This window comes from Dermacentor variabilis, chromosome 8 (genome assembly GCF_050947875.1).
Source record: "Dermacentor variabilis isolate Ectoservices chromosome 8, ASM5094787v1, whole genome shotgun sequence".
NCBI lineage: Eukaryota > Metazoa > Arthropoda > Arachnida > Ixodida > Ixodidae > Dermacentor > Dermacentor variabilis.
This window is the reverse complement of record NC_134575.1, coordinates 84,067,148-84,087,996: the sequence shown is the minus strand read 5'-3', so window position 1 is coordinate 84,087,996 and position 20,849 is coordinate 84,067,148. Positions and strand designations below refer to the sequence as shown.

The 20,849-nt window shown below is 43.6% G+C and overlaps 1 protein-coding gene across 1 annotated transcript in view; it reads left to right on the top strand.

Moving 5' to 3' along the window:
* Nucleotides 1-17,673, top strand: part of LOC142591147 (uncharacterized) — a 47,269-nt gene extending 29,596 nt beyond the window's left edge. The window contains exons 2-3 of the mRNA XM_075703521.1: nt 16,250-16,342; nt 17,398-17,673. Of these exons, the coding sequence (XP_075559636.1) occupies nt 16,250-16,342; nt 17,398-17,573 (269 nt within the window). The 3' untranslated portion in view covers nt 17,574-17,673. The remainder of the gene's footprint in view (nt 1-16,249; nt 16,343-17,397) is intronic.
* Nucleotides 17,674-20,849: the final 3,176 nt, after the last annotated feature.

The window sequence follows — 20,849 nt, the reverse complement described above, 5'->3', positions numbered from 1 at the left end:
TTTCTTAGTGTTTTCCCAAAATCTTCGTGCCCTGACATATCATTTTCACATCGTGGATTTTAAGTATTTTTACAAACTTAGGTCAATTTCGTTCAGTAAAAGTTCCTGATGCTTCTTAATTTGGGTTTTGGGCTATTCTGGAATACTATGAAGAACACCTTTATTTGTAAAAAAAATAGCTAAACCTGAGCAGACACCATCAAAATCCATGACGTCACAGCAAGCTGGTGTGGCAACTTCAAGGCAGCACTGCCACCAATCTTTCCTCTTGCTGCTTTTACAGTTTACTCAGCCTCTTGTCGCGGTACGAGCGAATCCCTTCAATTGTAGGAAGGTCATTTGCAGATTTGCAGTCATTTTGACGCATATTACCTCAGAGTTTTATTTTTTTATCTTTTTTTACTAGTTTAAGCTGTAGCATTCATTTGCTCTGCAAAAGCTCATGCTCAATGTATTCTCCATAAAGATTTATTCAACTGTAGATATAAGTGTCTACTTTTATTTTAATTAGTGATAATACGTGGGGACTATTCTTTGAACGGTGGCACTAACGAGACAGGCGAATGATGATACAGTGTGCAAGGGCACGATGACGCACGTCGAGGAAATCAGCGAGGCTTCTTCGAGGTCCCTGACGTGGACATTAACTGACTGTCTGTAAACTTCTGAGTTCACTCCGTGATCGTGTGTAGCCTGTGCTTTGCGAGTCGTTTAATTTAATTGATGAGGCGGTGGTTGGCATACACTGTCTTTGTGGCTCATGTACATTTCATACAGAAGAGTAGAGTCTCGCATATTACTTCTGGGGCACAGCAAGCGATCCTGATGTGTAGTGGTAATCTTAGTAACGATCGACAGTCATGTCCCTCTTCGAGCTCCTAATGCTGCTTGCCAACACAAGCAGCAGCAGTTGCCCAAGATGGCGTGAAGGAGATTCCTTGAAGAGCGGCACACGCCCAGGGTCACATATCCAGTGACGCAAGCTTGTCTGACGGTTGATCATGAACCCACGTCCCTCAACATAGCGGCCCGATCTCTTCCCATTAGACCAAGGACTATCCATTGATTTATAATAGGCGGGAAAATACAGACAAATACCCGAAAATAAGAAGTATCCTTAGAATGCTAATTGCAATAAATAATACTAGATGCCTTGAAAACATTGGTTTACTTATTATTTTTCTTGTTTGTGCTGGATAAATTTTTCTGAAACATCTGGCATCCAGACAGCATAAGAAGCTAGTTAGAATACAAATAAATTTAGCAATCTAGATCTGCAACACGCACTATTGTTGTGAGTTATTTGTAGTAGGACTGTTCTGTAAATATGCCTGGTGGAGGTGCTGGTACTCAAACCCCGTCGCTTGAAACCCTGGAGCTGCGATCAAGAACGCTACCGCCCCCCATGACCGACAACTCATCCCAAACGGCGCCGACGCCACACTCCGTCGCCTGCGCCGGCGTTCCACAACAACGGGACCCCAAGATCTTCAGTGGTGCAGACGACGAAGACGTAGAAGACTGGTTTGCGTCATATGAACGGGTGAGCGTGCACAACAAGTGGGATGATCCAGCCAAGTTAAACCACGTCATCTTTTATCTGGCTGGTGTTTCCCAAGTCTGGTTCCACAACCGCGAAAGTGACGTACCCACATGGTCAGTCTTCAAGACAACCTTTACGGAAGTGTTCGGCCGACCCGCTGTTCGCAAGCTGCGTGCCGAACAACGCTTGCGCGCCCGAGCACAGCAGACGGCAGAAACGTTCACAAGCTACATTGAAGACGTCGCGGACCTTTGTAAACGAGTCAACGCCGCAATGTCCGAAGCTGAGTGAATTCACCATATACTGAAAGGCATCGATGACGGCGCATTCCAGATGTTCCTAGCCAGGAATCCGCGCACTGTGTCTGAAGTCGTCGGCCTATGCCAAAGTTACGATGAGTTAAGGAAGCAACGCGCTTCGACTCGGCGTGCTCTCGAAAGCGACGACTTGTTGGCGAGTCTTGACAACATGTACGACCCATCCTCATTCTCTCAGCGGGTCAAGGACTTCGTGCGTGAGGAAGTTGCCCGGCAACTTTCTTTAGTCCCCTTTACTCAGGAGCCCACCTCCCGTCTTCCAAACACGCTCCGCACCCTCATTTCCGAAGAGGTCGCTCAAGTTGTCCCTTCCGCACACAATTCAGCCGCCTGCAGCCGCGAATCTCAACTCTGCGCTGGCAGTGCAGCCTGTCGCTACGCCTCTCACCTATGCGCAGCCAGTCCTGCCTGTGGCCGCGCCTCTTACGTACGCGCAGGCAGTACGCAGGCCTCCACAGGCGACTTTCGCGACCCAGTCCCAACCGGTGCCACCGGAAGCTCATGCTGTATCTTGGACCGCTCCGCGAGCTAATCCTTGGAGGACACCTGACAATCGTCCCATCTGTTATTCTTGCTGCACTCCCGGACACGTCGCCTGATATTGCCACCGTCGCCCTCAGGCGTTCAGCGACGCCTCTCGGCCCTTCCAGTACGGCAGCCAGCCATTTCGCCAATACGCCGCTCCTTCCCCCCAACCGTATGCTCGCGCTGACCCCTCGCCGACGCTCGCTCTCCCCAATGCGTCGGCGACCTGCACCACCTGACCAGGAAAACTGAACGTCGCAGTTCAAGAGGCAAGAACTGCGCCCCATTCGAACTGCCTAATTCCTCGCGCCTCTCCTGCTAACGTGGTCGAAATTTGTGTAGAAGGGGTTCCTGCATTCCCTCTTGTGGCGGCTGCAGCAATATATACTTTTACAATCCCCTCTGTGCACCTATTACGTTGCTCGTTGGTGAATGCCGCGGCTTCGTGGAACTCCTCGAATCTTCGTCTTTAATCGACGTCCCCGAAGACTCTTTTGATGTCGACTCCGGCCAACCATCTTCGATTTCCGCGCTTGAGGAAACGTCCAGAAATGCGTTCTCGAATGCCACGGCCGATACCCTCACACCGGCCGAACGCACCGACCTTCTTGATCTCCAGCACAAATTTAGATGTTCATTCGACGTTTCACAACCTCACCTGAGTCGCACGTCGGAAGTGCAGCACTACATTGACACCGGTTCACAGCAGCCGTTACGTCAACGACCGTACCGCGCCTCTGCCGAAGAGCGTCGTGTCATTACCGCCCAAGTCGAAGATTTGCTGCGCAGTGATGTTATTCAACCTTCTCACAGTCCCTGGGCATCTCCTGTCGTTCTCGTTCGCAAGAAGGACGGGTCTATTCGCTTTTGCGTCGACTACCGTCGCTTAAATAAGGTAACGCGCTAAGACGTCTATCTTTTGCCGCGCATCGACGACGCCCTCGACAGTCTTCAGGGAGCAGAATTCTTCTCATCCCTTGACTTGCGTTCAGGGCACTGGCAGGTCGTGATGGCTGCGGCCGATCGCCAGAAAACCGCATTCATTACGCCTGACGGCTTATTTGAATTTAAGGTGATGCCTTTCGGGCTTTGTAACGCCCCTGCCACCTTTGAACGACTCATGGACAACACGCTGCGTGATCTCAAGTGGTTTATATGTCTGTGTTACCTCGACGATGTCGTGGTTTTCTCGCATGATTTCCCTACTCATCTGCTCCACCTCAGACATGTTTTGACCTGTCTAACGAACGCTGGCCTTCAACTCAACCTCAAGAAGTGCCGCTTCGCCGCGCGAGAGCTCACCCTTTTAGGCCACGTTGTGTTCAAGCACGGCGTTCTACCCGATCCTGCAAAACTTCGAGCTGTCGCTGAGTTTCCGAAGCCTCAGACCATCAATGAACTTCGGAGCTTTGTGGGCCTATGCTCATATTTCCGGCGCTTAGTTCGGAATTTCGCATCGATCATGGCGCCATTGACTCAGCTTCTGCGCGGTGACACCACCCTCTCCTCCTGGTCCCCTGCATGTGACTCCGCCTTCGCTACGCTGCGTCATCTTCTCACCTCCCCACCTATTCTTCGCCATTTCGACCCGTCGGCTGCAACTGAGGTACACACAGATGCCAGCGGGGTCGGTCTCGGCGCCGTCCTCACCCAACGAAAGCCAGGCTACCCCGAATACATAGTCGCCTATGCGAGTCGCACGCTGACGAAGCCTGAGGCCAATTACAGCGTGACCGAAAAAGAGTGCTTGACCTTAGTATCGGCACTTGGCAAGTTCCGAGCATACCTGTACGGGCGCCCATTCGACTTGGTCACAGATCACCACGCGCTTTGTTGGCTTGCCAACTTGAAAGATCCCACTGGCCGCCTAGCCCGTTGGGCATTACGCATCCAGGAGTACGATATTCGCGTCGTATACCGCAGTGGGCGAACACACTCCGACGCCGACGCCCTGTCTCGTTCACCTTTACCTCCAGACTCGGCCTGCGGAACAACTTCCGCACATTCCATGTCATATCTCGACATGGACTCCTCTGCCACCGCACAACGTCGTAACCCCTGGATCACTTCTCTTGTCGACTATCTATCTGGATCATCGACCATCCCTGTATACCGAACCCTCCGACGCCAAGCAGTTCATTTCGCCATTCGTGACCAGCTGCTGCACCGACGCAATTACACTCCTGAAGGTCGTCGGTGGCTTCTGGTGGTTTCCTGCAGCTTAAGGTCTCAAATATGTGCCGCTTTCCACACTGATCCGCAGTGTGTCCACGCCGGAGTCTTCAAGACGTACGAGCGAATTCGCCACCGCTACTACTGGCACGGCATGAACAATTTTGTACACAAGTTTCTTCGGTGCTGTCTTGACTGTCAACGCCGCAAATCGCCACCTTTACACCCGTCTGGTGCCTTGCAGCCGCTCCCGTGCCCTGCTACACCCTTCGATCGCGTCGGCATCGACCTATACGGCCCGAGTTCATAGTTGCTGTTGGCCTTATGACACGCTGCGCCGAAACTGCTGCTATAGCAGCAGTTTCGGCGTGGCCCTGTGGCACTTGGTAAACCAAGTGCTACAGCGCGGGATGTAGCCTCTTTCGTCCTACATCGCTTCGTACTTCGACACGGCGCACCTCGAGAACTCCTCAGCGATCGAGGTCCCGCCTTCCTCTCCTGAAGTCGTCGAAAGTTTGCTTTCGGTATGCCATATTATTCATCGGACAAGCACGGCATACCTTCTACAGACCAGCGGGCTTACAGAGCGATTTAACCGCACACTTGGTGATATTCTCTCTATGTACGTGGCATCTGATCATGGTAACTGCGACCGCATCCTTCCATTCATCACGTTCGCGTACAACACCGCGATCCAGGTCACTACGGGATTTTCACGTTTCTTCCTCCTGTAAGGCCGCGAGCCTACGCATACCATCGACACGCTCCTTCCATACCGTCCTGACGCCTCCGAGTGTCTACCTGTGTCCGACGTCGCCCGACAAGCCGCAGAATGCCGCCAGCTAGCGCGCTCCTTTACGGCAAAGCAACAGCAGCGCCAGAAAGAAAACCGCATCGACACGCTTCCAAACACCACCTACGCTCCAGGCGTTCTTGTGTGGTTGTCGGTCCCTTTCCAAACGCCGGGGCTTTCCTCGAAACTTGTCCCAAAATTCGAAGGGCCTTACCGAGTCTTGGAGCAAAAATCACCGGTGAATTTTCTCATTGAGCCCCCGTCACCAGCTGAAGACTTGCGCCGGCGTGGACGTGACATTGTCCACGTCTCGCGTCTCAAGCCCTACCACGACCCTCTGCCTCCCCATTTTTAAGGCGCCAGGATGGCTCTTTTTGTCCGGGGGGAGATTGTGAAGAAGAAGACGCGCCTCGGGACACAGCCGCATCGCCAACGCGCGGCTTGGCTCGGCTGCCTCACCGTTGCCGGTCGCTGTGCCTTCCCATTAGGAGCCGCCGATAAACCTCTTCTCATAATACACAAATTACGGAGAAGCTATGCTCAAGTGTGGTTACTGCTCAGCTCGAGGAGAAGAAAGTTCACCAAATTTCGTCAGTCAGAACGGCTCTATAGGTTCTGTAATGTGATACAATCGTTTCACCAGTTTTAAGAGAGCATATTGAATTAAAGTTGCCCCTATCTTGAAGCAGGTCCATGTGATGCCAGACAGCAGCCTTTTAGCAGAGGGAACATTAGCTGTGTGGCATTTTTCTTTGGTTGTTTCAGTGAAAGAAATAACAGGGACAGAGTTACCAGCATCACTGTCAACAGTGCTATGATTAGAGGATGCTTATTCATTCTAAGCACCTTACCTATTTATTAACATGCACTTTAATAACACTTTGTCTTCTAAGATATATATATGACTGTTCCCATATGTTTAAATAAATTAAGCAGCACTGAATTGGCCCTTGCCGACTATTTTTTAAAGCTTCTTACAAGCCATTGGACATGTCCACTACTCCCATTCTGAAATTGTTGGAATTGCCTCCTGCTTCCTTACTTCACTTGCCTGTTTACGTGGTTATTATGAACCATTGCTAAGTAGCCCGTAGCCTTAACTTTTTCAAAAAGATGAATGGGCCTTGCCGTCGCACTTGTTTAGTCTGTTTAGCCCGTTGAGGATCACATTTTGTGGAAAAACATCTCTGCAATTTAGGAGATACATACCTTTTAGTGGTGGTGCAAATACTCGAAACTTTCAAATTATGAATTGAGTAGTGTCCTATTGGATTCGGTCTTTTAATGGTCACTATTTGTAAATGTTAATATTATTGAATTTCAAAACTCCAATGAAACATAAAATTTAAGCCAAAGAGGGTAAATTTTCTCCTCCAAGAACATAGTATAAACATAAGATGTGAGAACTTGTAGAAATAGCAGACCAGGCTATGTTACATAAGTAGATGTACCTATTGGATGTACATCAATTATTTATGCTTAATGAACAGTCCTGTGCATTAGAAGAAAATTTTGCTGCTCAATTTGTGCTTTTAATAAACACCAATTCATAACATAGTATTCCCCCCCAATGACAGAAAGTTGCTAACTTTAAGAATGCTAGGATGTAAACATCATTTTACATTAATTGTGATATCAGGTGTTCATTATTCAGAAGCTATCCAGTATTCGATTTGCTTCTGGCATTATTGGGCTCGGCCTCAAAAATCACTATTCGCACATGCAGATCGCACTTTCATTGCAGATTTAAACTCTTTAAAGTGACTTTTCGAGAAAAGAAATGGGTAAATACTTTTTAAGTGACAATAAAGCCACAAAACATTTTTAGTATTTGCAGTTTTACACATTTTATTTTTTATGCAGGATAAAGCAGCATAATTTTTGTGTACTGAAACTTTCAAAATTTCAAACTCCAATGAAACATAAAATTTAAGCCAAATTACGGTAAATTTTCTCCTCCAAGAACATAGTATAAACATAAAATGTGAGAACTTGTAGAAATAGCAGACCAGGCTATGTTACATAAGTAGCTGTACCTATAGGCTGTACATCAATTATTCATGCTTACTGAACAGTCCTGTGCATTAGAAGAAAATTTTGCTGCTCAATTTGTGCTTTTAATAAACACCTACTTCACTTAGTTTTTCTAAGTGAAGTAGCAACACTCCCAAACTGCTATAATGACAGCCACCAAGGAGCTAATTGAAAAATCCCTTTTGGAAGAACCCAAAGGGCGACAGCACAATAAGAATTTTTTCTGGAAGTCCCAAAAGGTTGCACCACCTCCAGTGTGATGCTATGCAACACTTTAGTAGAGGAAAAATCAGACATCCACCCTTTAGGACTAACGGGCTTTATTACTAACTTTACTTATTACTTCTCTCCACCTTGCAGGTTTCCGCAAAAATATTACGTCAAACACTTCAGCTACAGTTTGTTCTGAAAAGGCGCATTTTTTTCATAATGTTCCGTCGCAGCCACAGATATACGGCAGTGAACCTCAAACGGTTAAAGAAGTGAGTCCACTGGTGTATGGCTCTTAGAAGTCTGAGCATTTCATTCTATCTGTTACATTCTGCATGTGTCCTGGTAACCAGCTTGGTGCACAACCACAGGGAATCCTTATTATAACAGTCGTTCAGTCGTTGAGGAAGAAAACACACTTTGCTGTAAGCGGTATTTTCTTTAAGGTAGCGTGTCCTAAGCCATTGTAAGGCGAGAAGTGCACTTCATGCATGTGAGCTCGTGAAACCTAACTTCAAATGAAGCCACACTCAGTTCTAGTGACATAACTGCATTGTATTTGGAGCATGGAAGAGCAAGTGAATTGCTGCAGATTTTAGTTATGAAAGTTAGAAGAAATAATTTCAGTTATTTGTAATTCGGGTTTCTTCATGAATGACATTGTTTTTTTCCGCTATTTTGCTTCTGAGCAAGCAAAATTCACATCTTCGACATTCAGGAGATTCATAAAGTTATTTTCCACAGTGCGCAGTTCCCCTTTGCCCTTTTCTGTATTTGACACTTAGCGGAGTCCTTTGCCACTTTGAATAAATTTAAATGGTCATGCTGTTAAGCTGTACCCACAGAAAGTTGGAATAAAGCAAGACAAATACATAAATCAGTTTCATTGTAACAACGGCATATTGTATGCCACACTCTTGCATGGGGAAGTCTCTTTTTAAAGCTTGTTCTGGCTTTTTGTTGTTTTTGCAGGCTTCACGTATTGCAGATGTCCTGGTGCCAACATGCCCTATGTAAAGAACACTCTGGCCTCGATTCTCGCATGGGACCGAAAGCCTCTGAAGAACCCAAGTTGGACAGCTCAAACCAAAACACAAGTGTTGTGCTTTTGTAACTCTCAACGTTTTATGTTCGTTCATGTTTGTTAGTGTCCTCAGGAGCGCAATTAGGATTTCTCAGATGAGCGTACAAATGTTGTACCTTTGTACGTCTTGGCATATTTAGGTAAATTTCATTTATGTTAATTATGCTAATCTCCGGAAAAGTCTACGTTGCATGGCTCAATCCAGCATACAAATGTTATGCTTTGTTATATTTCACTACATTTTTATGGCAGTTTTCGATATTGTTCCAGCAAAGATTCCTTATTATATTTTTTCAGTGTCATCAGTCATTTCATGCCAAACCACCCAGTTTTGTCAAGAACTGTTCCATTATGAGAAACCATTTCAAGTTTGCTTGATGTGCAAAAGTAGGTGCGATGATAATTTTGAGAAATTTGCTTTCATACATACATCTGAGTCATTCCACATCAACCAACCAGGGTTTCTTTTACCATCGCAGATAAAGTTGAAAAATTTTAGATGTTTGTTGAAGCTCTGAACTCTTTCTTCCCACTTAATTTTAATCGCAAGAATTTTCTACAATTTTGGCGTAAATTGGTTTTTCTTGCCCAGCCAAGCTGGAAGGCACTGATCCACGTTTCTTTTCAAAGGGAAATTGTATGATCTAGGTATTGAGTTGGTGTTCACGTCAAAAGAATGAAGTGGTGTGACTGCCAGAATTGCAAAGTTTTAATGTTTTTCTTCGAACGCAGGGAAATGCAGAAGGCACAAAATAAATATAGAATCGCAGTCTGGTTCACTTGTGATAGCTGCAAAATATTTGAAGCCTTGGAGGTTCAGTTGATCGCTAATAAATCTAAAATTCAAATGTTTCGCAATATGCTTTGTGTTATGTTTGTGGTAAAATTAGCTTTGGCGGCCAGTGCAAAAGTATGTGGCCCAACATTAGATAGCCCTACATGTTTGCTATGCATGTGACAAGTTACGAAAAGGTGTTATGCTTTAAGTGCCGTGAATTATTTTTTCTAATGTTCATTTGGGGATTACACATACAGCATCAATATAAGAAGCTTCATCATCTAGCAAGGAGAGATTGTTAATATAATTAGCCACAAAAACTAGTGAAGAAACTGTGACTACTTTTTTTATCAATACGAAGGCAGGTGACATCACGCGCAAAAGTCTTGACTCGTATTTTTTAACATGAATGCGGAAAGTGGTTACCAATGACAACTGACCACATCAGACTGAACACGGCATAGATGACTTTTATAGCTGAGCATGTTTTGGCCCTCAAACAGCGGTAACACGCAACATCACAAGAATTTGTTCGTACTCGTGCAGGTTTTCAGTTTTAATTATGAAGCTGTTTTCTACTTGCATCGTCATTGGGTAGCATGGAGCAGAAACAAACGGTCCTTCTTAAAATGCTTTGTATGAACAATATCATAGCTCTTTCTCAATTTACTGGCTACATAATAGCAAATATTTCTTTTTGTAAACTGCATGAAACGTATGTTTTAACACTGCAGGACTCCATCATGAATTTAACACGTATTGATATTTTATGTGCAATGGCTGAGTGGTTTACCCGGCCCACACCAAGCGCAAGCCTTGTTGCATTAGAGTGTGTGTCTCTTGGGATAAAAACTCAGACCTCTACACCGCTTCTCTGTCATCTATGTGGCAGACAAAGCCAGCTTTGTCATCTGCATTCCCGGCTGGCAAGCTTGTACATACATCGGAGAAAAGCCAGTGCTGACAAAAATTCAAAAAAAAATTTGCCGCATTTAAAGATAATGCATCTTTAACTTCACACAAGCATAGCAGACAAGTAGCGCTATCTAATAATGTATCACATATTTTTTGGACAACCACCAAAGCTGTTTTTACCCTGAACATAAGCTTCTTGCAAAAGATTAGAATTTTAGTTTCTTTACAGGCGATCGGCTGAACCTTCAGCGCTTCAAATAATTTTCTGCTACACTACGAGGGTCGTTCAAGTCAATCCGGGACGTTTTTAAAAACAAATAGAAGAACAATTTTCAAAGTGTGGAAAGTGGATTTATTTTTACACATAACCTTCATGTGCAGTTGTACACTTATCCCAGCGTTCAACAAATGCTTGAAATGCTTCGGCATAGAAAGATTTATTATTACGATAGAATCATTGTCGGACACCACTCTTCACTTCAACATCAGTGTTCAAATGTTTTCCTCCAAGGAATTCCAGGCGCCCAAACAGGTGGAAATCACTTGGTGCTAAATCAGGACTATAGGGGGTGTGTGGTAATGTCTGCCAGCCAAGTTCCTGGATTGTTTGGAATATGCGTTGAGCGGTATGCGGTCGTGTATTGTCTTGCAGAAAGACCGCACCCTTTGTTATCAAACCCGGACGTTTCTTCCACAAAATCTTGTGCACATCACACAGAACACGGCAGTAATACTCACGGTTCATAGTGACACCATATGGTAAAAAATCAACGTGAATGATTCCGTGTTTATCCCAGAATACACTTCCCATCGCTATACCAGCAGACGCAGCCGTTCGAAATTTCTTCGAAGGTAATGACTCCCTATGCTTCCGCTGCATCGATGCTCTTTTGGATTCTGGGGCGAAATGGTGAACCCATATTTTGGCACATGTCATGATGCGATTCAGAAAATCCTGGCCTTCCCTTTCATAGCAGTCCTTCAGTTCTCTACAGATTTCAACTCTTCTCTGTCTGTCAAAAGCTGATAGCTGCTTTGGGACCCAGCGTGCACTCATTTTTCGGAACAACAAATTAGCATGAATTATCGTGTTCACTGTTCCTAATGACTGTTTACACACCGTCGCAATTTCACGACAGGTTATGCGATGATTGTCTGCGATCAGCTGCACCACGCGCTGAATGTTCTCACGAATCATTATTGTGGGCTGTGATCCACCATGATCTCGATCGTCGGTAATAGACATACGGCCATCTTTGACATGCTTACACCATGGAATATCTTACTGCGACTGAGTGTCACATCACCGTGCAGAGCCTGAAGTCTTCTGTAAATTTCAGCAGGTTTTGCGCCCTCTTTCACTAAAACAACACGCTGTCCCACGTAGACATTCACACTGTTGTCCACCATCTTGAATAACAGTCTATGCAGAAGCGCGAGAAATGAGCTCCGTCTACTAGTAACAGGACACAGGTGCCAGTTTCTATTTCATACAATACCTCCAGCCTAGGCGTCCATTTAAACCGGGAAAGAAAAAAAGTCCCGGATTGAGTTGAATGACCCTCGTATGTCAGCTGGGCTACCATTTTGTATTTAATTTAATTCATTACAATTTTACTCACTTTTGCCGGTGCCAAAAGCATTCGAAGAATTGAAATCTTTGAAAAATTGGATATTTTGGCTGTCACATCTCTTCACTCTATTTTTATTCACACCATGAAGGCCTCAATCCATACAATGTGGTCAATCCATATAAAATGTTGATTGACGTCCTCTAGCTAAGCTGAGCAAGAAAAATAAGCTGTCACAAAAATGCTGCAAAGCTTTTGGCAAAAATGAATAGTGGGGAAGAAGTTTTGAGATCTAGCAAACATGTGGCAACGTTTTCAGCTATATCTGTGGTACTGAAAAAACGTTGGTCGTTTCGGCATGGAATGACACACCTGCAAGTGCATCGGTGCCATTGTCAGAGTGGTTCTGTTCAGTAAAGCCTGCATTTCACATAAGTTCGCAAAAATACCTTATTTTTCTATCTAAAATACATGACTTAGGATTATTAGGTATAAGTTGGCCTAGTTTTAAAGTGCAACAATAGATCTGCGGTAATCGTAATGATGTGCATTTCATGTTTGCATGAAACAGTGAGTGAAAAAACTTTGTTGAGCTCTAGATTCGCTTTTCTTCTGCGGTCTTCAGATGGATTTGTCCATATTCATGCACAACGGTCGGTTGCCCTTAGTCCAGGGCTCCGCTGGACAGAATCTTGCATGAAACAAGATTTTTGTGCATTCTGTTTTTGTGGATTTTTTTGGCATTGAACAAAATTCAAATGGAACTCGCACAAGGAATAATTTTTCAGTCTTCCAGCACGTCAGATATAGCTGTTCTTTTTTTTTCATCTAAACATCTGAAGTCGTCAATATGAATAAATCGCTTGATACAAAATGACCTGCGCAGGAACGTTATCGTGGCAGAAAACATAATTAACTAATAATAATAAATAACTAAATCATTATAATAAACTAAATAATTAACTGTTCCTGTGGCATCACTTATTGCAAGTGCCATGTTTCAAAAGTAGACAATGTTCACTGAAATTGTCACGCACCATTCAATAGCAAATGAGGATTCTACAGAGTGATCCTTTTCGAGTTTTACAGATTTTTTTAAGTTGCCTGTACCAGGTAGCATAATTGCTCTTGAGCTGGATTATTCAGAGGCCGACATTACCAGCACAAAAAATGGAAACACATTCAACTGATTCTCATAAATTTACTCATTGACCTATTCTGGCATATATTGCAGTTTACAAATTGTAACCAGTGAGTTTGAAAGATGTGTTCACTTGCAATTCATTTGCAGGATGACACCAGTTTAGAGATTTTTGCATAAACATGAGACAAAATACATGGGTATTCCAGGTACTTTAGTGCTTCAATACATAAATGCGTTTTCTTAAAAAAAAGTAAGGGGAACAACAGTGCACTTTTACGGCCAGGTTGAGGGCATGGCTCTCATAACTTGTGTCATTCTGGAAATTCATTCTAAGTGCAGACACCTTTAAACTTACCGGCTACAATTCAAAAAGAATAATTAGGAAGTGGGTTTTTGTTAATTAGCTGAATATGTGTCTTGATTTCTCATGCATGTAATGTCTGGCACTCTGTATTTAGAATTATGTTAGCTGCAACAGCCAGTCTTTAATAAATTCCATAAAACTTAAAGATAACCACCCTGAATATGAGTGTCTCAGTGACTGCTGTGGGCTCAAGTGAATCTTGCCATGGTCATAGTGCCACTGGCTACCTAAGAAACAAAGCAAGTACCTTTTTTGAGTGTCCTTATTTACTGTCATGCCACTCTTCTTCTACACTTATTCATTTTGGTATTTATTTTTTAAGATTTATTCCTTTTAGGAAATGTCTTTCACTTGAGGGCCACACAGCCTACACATGTCAGTATACAATTTTGTTATGGTGTCAAGCTGCACGAAGTTTGTACTGATGCTCTCAAACTGCAAATGGTTGTACATTTACGCAGATGTTTGGTTACAAATAAACAATTCACCTAGAAAAATGATTTTTTGTCTGCATCAGTTCTGCACCTTTGATTTCGTGAGGGAACATTCAATTTCACAATTGAAAAACTGGCATAACAGTGAAGCTAGGAGCATGCTTTTTAGCCCAGGGTGACCGAGGCTTGCAATACAGAAGCGCCCATATTTAAATTTGCCCTTATCCTTTCACAGCAAATATATCAATGTCACATCAAAAATAATTACATGCACAACAACATATCTCACCACTATTTCTTAAAAATGCAGTTTAAAACACTGCTAAGCCCACACTGAGGCATAAAGGGATTTCAACATAATTTTATTGTTGATGTTCTTCACAGCTGCAACAATATTTCAGAGGACTTTCAATGTTGAGACTCAACAGATCTGCAACAATGCTTCAATAGGCTCTCAATATTGAAAAATAACATATTTCAATAGTACTTCAATGGACTTTCAATTTTGAGATTCAAATCATCTTCGACAATGCTTCATTCGGCTTTCAACTTTGAAATACGTAGTTTCAACAATAGAGCAATGATTTTTCAAATTTAAAGGACCCAATGATGTTTCTACAAAATGTCGCTGGCCAATTATAAACACTGGTCAACAACACCCTCAATATTATTTCAAGAATTTCCTAATGGTGCTTTCAACACCATTTTTTGATATTGAACAATGACATTCCGACAACTTTTCAAAAAGTTTTTTTGTAAGGGTCTGAATTCGGGTCCTGTTCCTCAATGCATACACAAAGCACGGTAGAGGAACGTTTGTGCATTCGATGCTCAAGATTCCATGTTAATGGTTCGGCCGAATTTCCATGGAGGCGAAATGCGATAAGGCTCCTGTACTTATTAGAGTTGGGTGGACTTTAAATATTCCCTGGTGGCCACATTAATTCGGAGCGTCCAACTACAGCGACCCACAGCATGATATTCCTTATATTGTGGTTCTGACGTAAAATCCATTAATTTAGGTGATTAATTTTGAATGACTCATTGTAGATTCCGGCGTAATAGCTGGTGCTCTTGTGTATTCAAGAATGTACGCCGCTATTTAGCATAGCGCGCGCAACATAATTAAGCAAGAGTGTGTCACTGTGGAATCGGTGACAACATTCAGCAAACATTGGATGCTTGTAGGTGTGCCTTTTTGCACCGATCAATACCTTTGTAGCTGTGGTGAGACTGAAAAACGGTCACGTAAGAAAGTTCACCTTACATGTATCAGTAAGTTTATTAAGCAATGTTCTAACTCGCATTGCTCTTTGGCTTTCGCTCTCGGCCAACTCCAATTTCGCTATTGAAGTGCAGGTAAAACGCGACAAAGCTTTTATATGGCAACCGCTACGCCAAGTATGATTAAATTTGTTGTATCTAAAAGAGAAAATTACGCTCTAGAGACTGTTGCAAGCAGAGTTTTGATTTACGCCTTCGGAGTGCTTAAGAAATGCTCCAACTCTGGTAAGTGTCAAAATATTGAAGCATGGGTACTGAAATCAGTTAAAATATGCATTGTCGTTACTGTTAAAACTATCATAAACTGCTTGACTTGAGTTTTTGGGAAACTGTTATCCGGAACGACCACGCTTTTTCTTAACGCTCCTTATAGCCGGATGGATCGAATGTTCTGATAGTCTTAGTACTTCTGTAAACAGGACTATTACATCCCCTTCAATATCGCAATTCGAACACATGTAATCATGCAAATAATTATAAAAGCTAAGTAAAGAATAATCGTAATTGGAGATTGTGATGTTTCGCTGAAGACCCGGCCCTTAGATAAATCCAGCTGTAATGGCGGAACAACGATATTTCTAGCGTGAGTTTTTTTTTAATAACGTTAGTTCGAGCTAAAATAAGCAGGCCTACCAAACAAATTTTTTATAATTGTTTTCGCTAATGTGCCTGAAATATTATTCCTGAAACTGTGAAGTGAATGCCAACCTTACGAGGGCTTTCTCTGGGATATTACGAGACATTATCAAATTACCAGGAACTATCAAGTGGTATTGTTTTTTCACAGCGTCTTCATACTAGAAAAATAAAAGGCACATAAAGTCACGCGAGTGGCGTTATCCTAAACATACGCCACATATATTCTCTAAACAAACAGATGGCCTGAAGGAAATAGGATGGTTGTAACGCAGACAAATAGTTTAGCCGTCGTTAAGAGGGAAATCTGTTTACAAAGCCAAGAGTACTTATTGCATTTTTGTCGTTTGAATTCTCGAGTTATACTTATTTTGCTTGTTGCTTAACAAGGACACTCCGTGAATAACTGCTCGCGATCACTTTGCCGTTCTTATTCTTGCTGCAGGCTTTGAGGGCACCAATCTAGTCATGTTCAGTTGTCGAATGTGTGCGATGTCTTTCGTGCTCGTGACCCTTCTTCGCCCTGATGGCGTGAACCGTAAGTAAAGCTCGGCTGATAAATTTTATCATCACCTTAATCAAATCTTAGATGTGGCGCAAGAAAGCCTCGTTGCTTAAAGGGAACGACTCTTGCGAGAAACAGTGAGTTTAAGGCCGATTCCGATTTTAGTTACGAATCTCATTTGCAACTTATCAAATATAAAGACGCCAAATAAAGAACGGGAGAACGGGACAGGCGCCCTTTCCCGTTCTCTTCTCTTGTGTGTGGGCGTTTATTTCGCGTCTTTGTATTCTAAAATGTACAGCTACCAGCTAGCCCGACAAGAAGTGCTTTAAACAACACATAAAGCCAACAGACAACGAAACCAAGGAAACGATGAGGAAAACTGGTTGTTGCTTGATTTGTACTGTAGAAAAGATCAGCTGAAATAAAACGAAAGTGGATGAAAAAGCTTGCAGCGGCGGGACGTGAACGCAGACCCGCTGCATTACTCTCTATGTGCAATTACCACGTGACCAGTTATAGCGACAATGCTCGCCGTCTTCGTTATTGGACGATACTATAGCTTGAATGCATTCCTTCTGTGTGTGAGAAAATTCATTGGTGCGCCGGCATTTTTGTGCTTCAGGTTTTATTTCAAAGAAAAGTGGCACTACGAGGCATTTCCCAACGCAAATTTCAGGGGGTGCATCTCGAAACTCTTGTAATGAGAATTTCATCCAAATGGATGTTCCTCGCAAAAACACATGACTACAATATGTAAAATTCATAGTGGTCCGCAATCTAACTATTTAAAGATATATTAAGCAACCATCTGTAAATCGTTCAGATAAACTACTCGGCATATCAATCCAGTCGTGTCTGCTTTTGCACGAGCACCCAATTACTTTAGCTCGATCCGCCGCATTTAGTTTCGTAAATGTTCTGTTCTCTATAGGAAAATACAAATCCTGCATGTAAATTATGGAACGTGCAGATTTACTAAGTATTACATGATTATCTAATTCCAGGTGGTCGCTGTATCTGTAATATGATTATTAAGGTTTTTGTTTCCTTTTGTTTTAAAGGCAACCTTCGTGTGTCTGTTGCAGCCTTCATGCCACACCTGGGCGCTTTTGAAAACTGTGATAACTGCTCTTGCTTCCACTGGTACGAAAGATCATGCGTGGTAAACACATACCCGGAATGCTGGTGCCACCATGGACACTACCGGCGAACACCTGCAGGCGATTGTGTCGCGAAGAATGACTGTATCGCAAGCAAGTAGGGCGTGCCTAAACCGCGAATGATTGCTTCTGCATGTTAAGAGTGTGTACACCACTGGAGTACGGTAGCGAGAAGCCACAATAAAGAGCTTTATTTCTTGACGGGAAACGTATTTCGTTTCCGTCAGCATAACGGAATCAGTCGCCGGAACCGAATGCGAATGATACACGTCTGTACCGGAAACACATAACCCTAACAACACTTGGAACTTTGCAACCGCGCCACCCACGAGCCCTACTTTGGTGTCGTTGTGTAGATGAAAGATGCCACTACTCGATAATGGATGAGTCACGTGAACGTTTGGCGCTGTTGTGGCCCCACGCGTCACGCGCGCGCAGCAAAATTTAGCCTCTCGCTTGGTGTTCAGAGGCACGTGATTCGGCAGTACGTTTGTCGATCCGACCGGCAGTGGTCCTGTTTGAGAGAGAGTCCACTCAGCCAAAATAGGTGTAATAGGTGCAGCATCCACAATCATCTATGGCTACGGTAAGCTGGAATGGCGCCGGGCAGTCTCGGGCGCCCCTTTTCTGGGGCTCATTGTTTTAACTTTTAGCGCCCGATCACCCTGTACGAAACAAACGGGCCGATAGGGAATAGGCAGAGAGCACGACTACAAGGTTAGACACTAGGCCCCCGCTCATAAGTCGGGCGCATAAGCTTTTCAGTGTGTGAATAAGTGTCACTTGTTTGCTTGTTAACGTCATTTCCGTGGTCCAATGCCCATAAACGCACAGCAGCGTGCACAACATGGGTACTCGGCTCGGTCGCCAATATGTTTACCCGTTTATTTTTCCTTTATTTTTAATATTGAAATGACAACATTGGTTTATGTATATCTATCTTTTCGAACCGCTCCAGTTATTGTAGGCGTCACACATAATTATCCATCAATCACATAGCTGAAAAATTTAACTACACCCACAGACATATATGATGCGCGTACCTCAGGTGACTACGAAATCTTCTTCTCAGGGACAAACTTTGTTCAGCAAATAAAACGCATGAGGTAAAGTATGCTGTACACTTTGTTTAGATTTTAAAAACAAGATTTCATCATCGATACTTTTTCGCCATACATAACGGCGAATGTATTTTCATGTGTGACATTCATTGTTGGTGGTTTTTGTAATGTAAATACGTGCTGCAAATATTTGCTTACAACAGGTGTATTTAATTATTGTACGGCTGCGGTAGCCAATAATTATCGCTGTTTTTTATGTCCAAACAGGGTGAAGTGCTCTGTTTAACCTTCCGTGATTTGTGCCGATGCATCTCAGTATCGTACATATTGTGCTGGATCTTGAAATAATGTGTCTCTAACTGTGAAACAGTTCTGCTAGACGTAGAAACCTCTACGTCTTGTCGTGGGAGTATAAATTGATGAGAGGTACAATAAGTAATCAAGAGTGCTACACCATTATACATTATTGTTCATTTTACATGACGTGTTTGTATAAGAAAGCGCACGTACGTGTTCCTGGATTCACGGAATTGAAAATTTCAGAACTTTTTCAAATTTCGGTGAACATTTTCTCGAGCCATACAATGTGAAATTGTCTTTCATAGTTAAGCTAGATAATAGTGTGTAATAGTACGACGTACGGAAAACTTACTGCGTTTATCCAAGTGGGTTTAGGCAAGAAAGGCTTCTTACAGTCCATAAGCAAAGGGTTATATATATATATATATATATATATATATATATATATATATATATTTATATAGTGTGCAGATGCCAGTTATGTGAAATAGAGTTGAGCGTATGATCTGCCGTGTAGATACAGGGCGCTATGACGTAACACTATTCCATTTAGACTTCATTCTAATCTTCTCAGGCAAAAGCTACGTAACCGTCGACGCCAACGTTTGGAGGGACCCGCCACACCTTTCGAACAGCCCAGTCAAACGCTCTGCTCGTTAACACGACCGTCCATTTTGTTTAACTGCTAAAGAAAATCGCATCGATCCCGGTGACAGGTTCCAACTAACGATAGGCGAGGAGAATAAGAAGGAGGGGGAGGAGAAGTTTTTATTCTGGCCGGGCCAGCGAAGCGAAAGTACCGGGTAAAGAGGATTGTGCCAGTGTCCCTGAATGGTGCGAGTGAGTCTGACGTCATGCCGGCATACGCACTCGAGGCAGAAGTGAGAAGCGTAATACCGGACTCTGTGATTGGTCTGCTTCCCCTTGCTTAGCTTGCGGTGGCGCCTCCACGCTCGCTGTGGCGTGCAACAGGCGCTTCGTGCTGAAAAATCTCGAAAGCGTGATACTGCCAACAGTCGTGTAGAATCGAAGCAGCGACTGGGGGACCATTCGAGGAAGTTGAGAACCGAGCCGAATGAAACGGCAGCATCAGCAAGCACAGTCGTCTCTTGCGCAGACGATTACTTCGAGAAACATTTCCTTAACGACTCCTCCGGTGATCTAGGCGCAGTCAGCTCTGGTTCCAGTCGGATAGTGAGTATCGACAGCCGAAGAGCAAATCAGTTGACATCATTGACTACTTCACGAAGACCTTTGCCTCTACACATGCAAAAGATTACGCAAGAATTTAATCCCAGCCATGGCGGCCGCATTTCGATAGGGTCAAACGCGAAAACACCCATGTCCTTAATATAGGTCAACGTTAAAGAACCCCACGTGGTCGAAATTTCCGGAGCCCTCCACTACGGCGTGGCTCATAATCAGAAAGTGGTTGTGGCACGTAAAACCCCACACTTAAAAATTTTTTACACAATAATTTTATGCCCTACCAGAGACAGACTTAAGAAGCCTTAAGAAGCTTTAAGAAGCCTTAAGAAGGATATTTTCAGACTGCTGCTAGCACATTCGCTGGGTTTGTGTGATCCACAGAAGACTGAGCGGCATAACAAACTATACTTGCGCACTTCGATAATCATCTTCGATGGTTCTTGCGAGACTTTTGTTTCTTACATGCGAGGCATGGCCAATTCATCTGAGAAATAAATGTTATGAACTGCGTGCTATTCAAATCAAATCTGCTTTATTACCTTTACACGAAAAGCGGTTGCAATACATTTCGAAAGAAATGTAAGTACTTGTCAGAAAAGAAAAACCAGGCTGACGTTGGTTCCAGGTTTCTGCAAATTATATTTTAGCAGGGCCCACTCAATCAGGCAAGAACTGGACGAAGCGCCACTGGCCTTCGATCTTGCAACCACCGATACGGCTGCTTCCACGGCGCCAGCGTGCTGGATCGTATCGTCTTCCAGTTTTTGGTGGGATCACTGTTCACGTAGTAGGGTGCTGCATACTCTA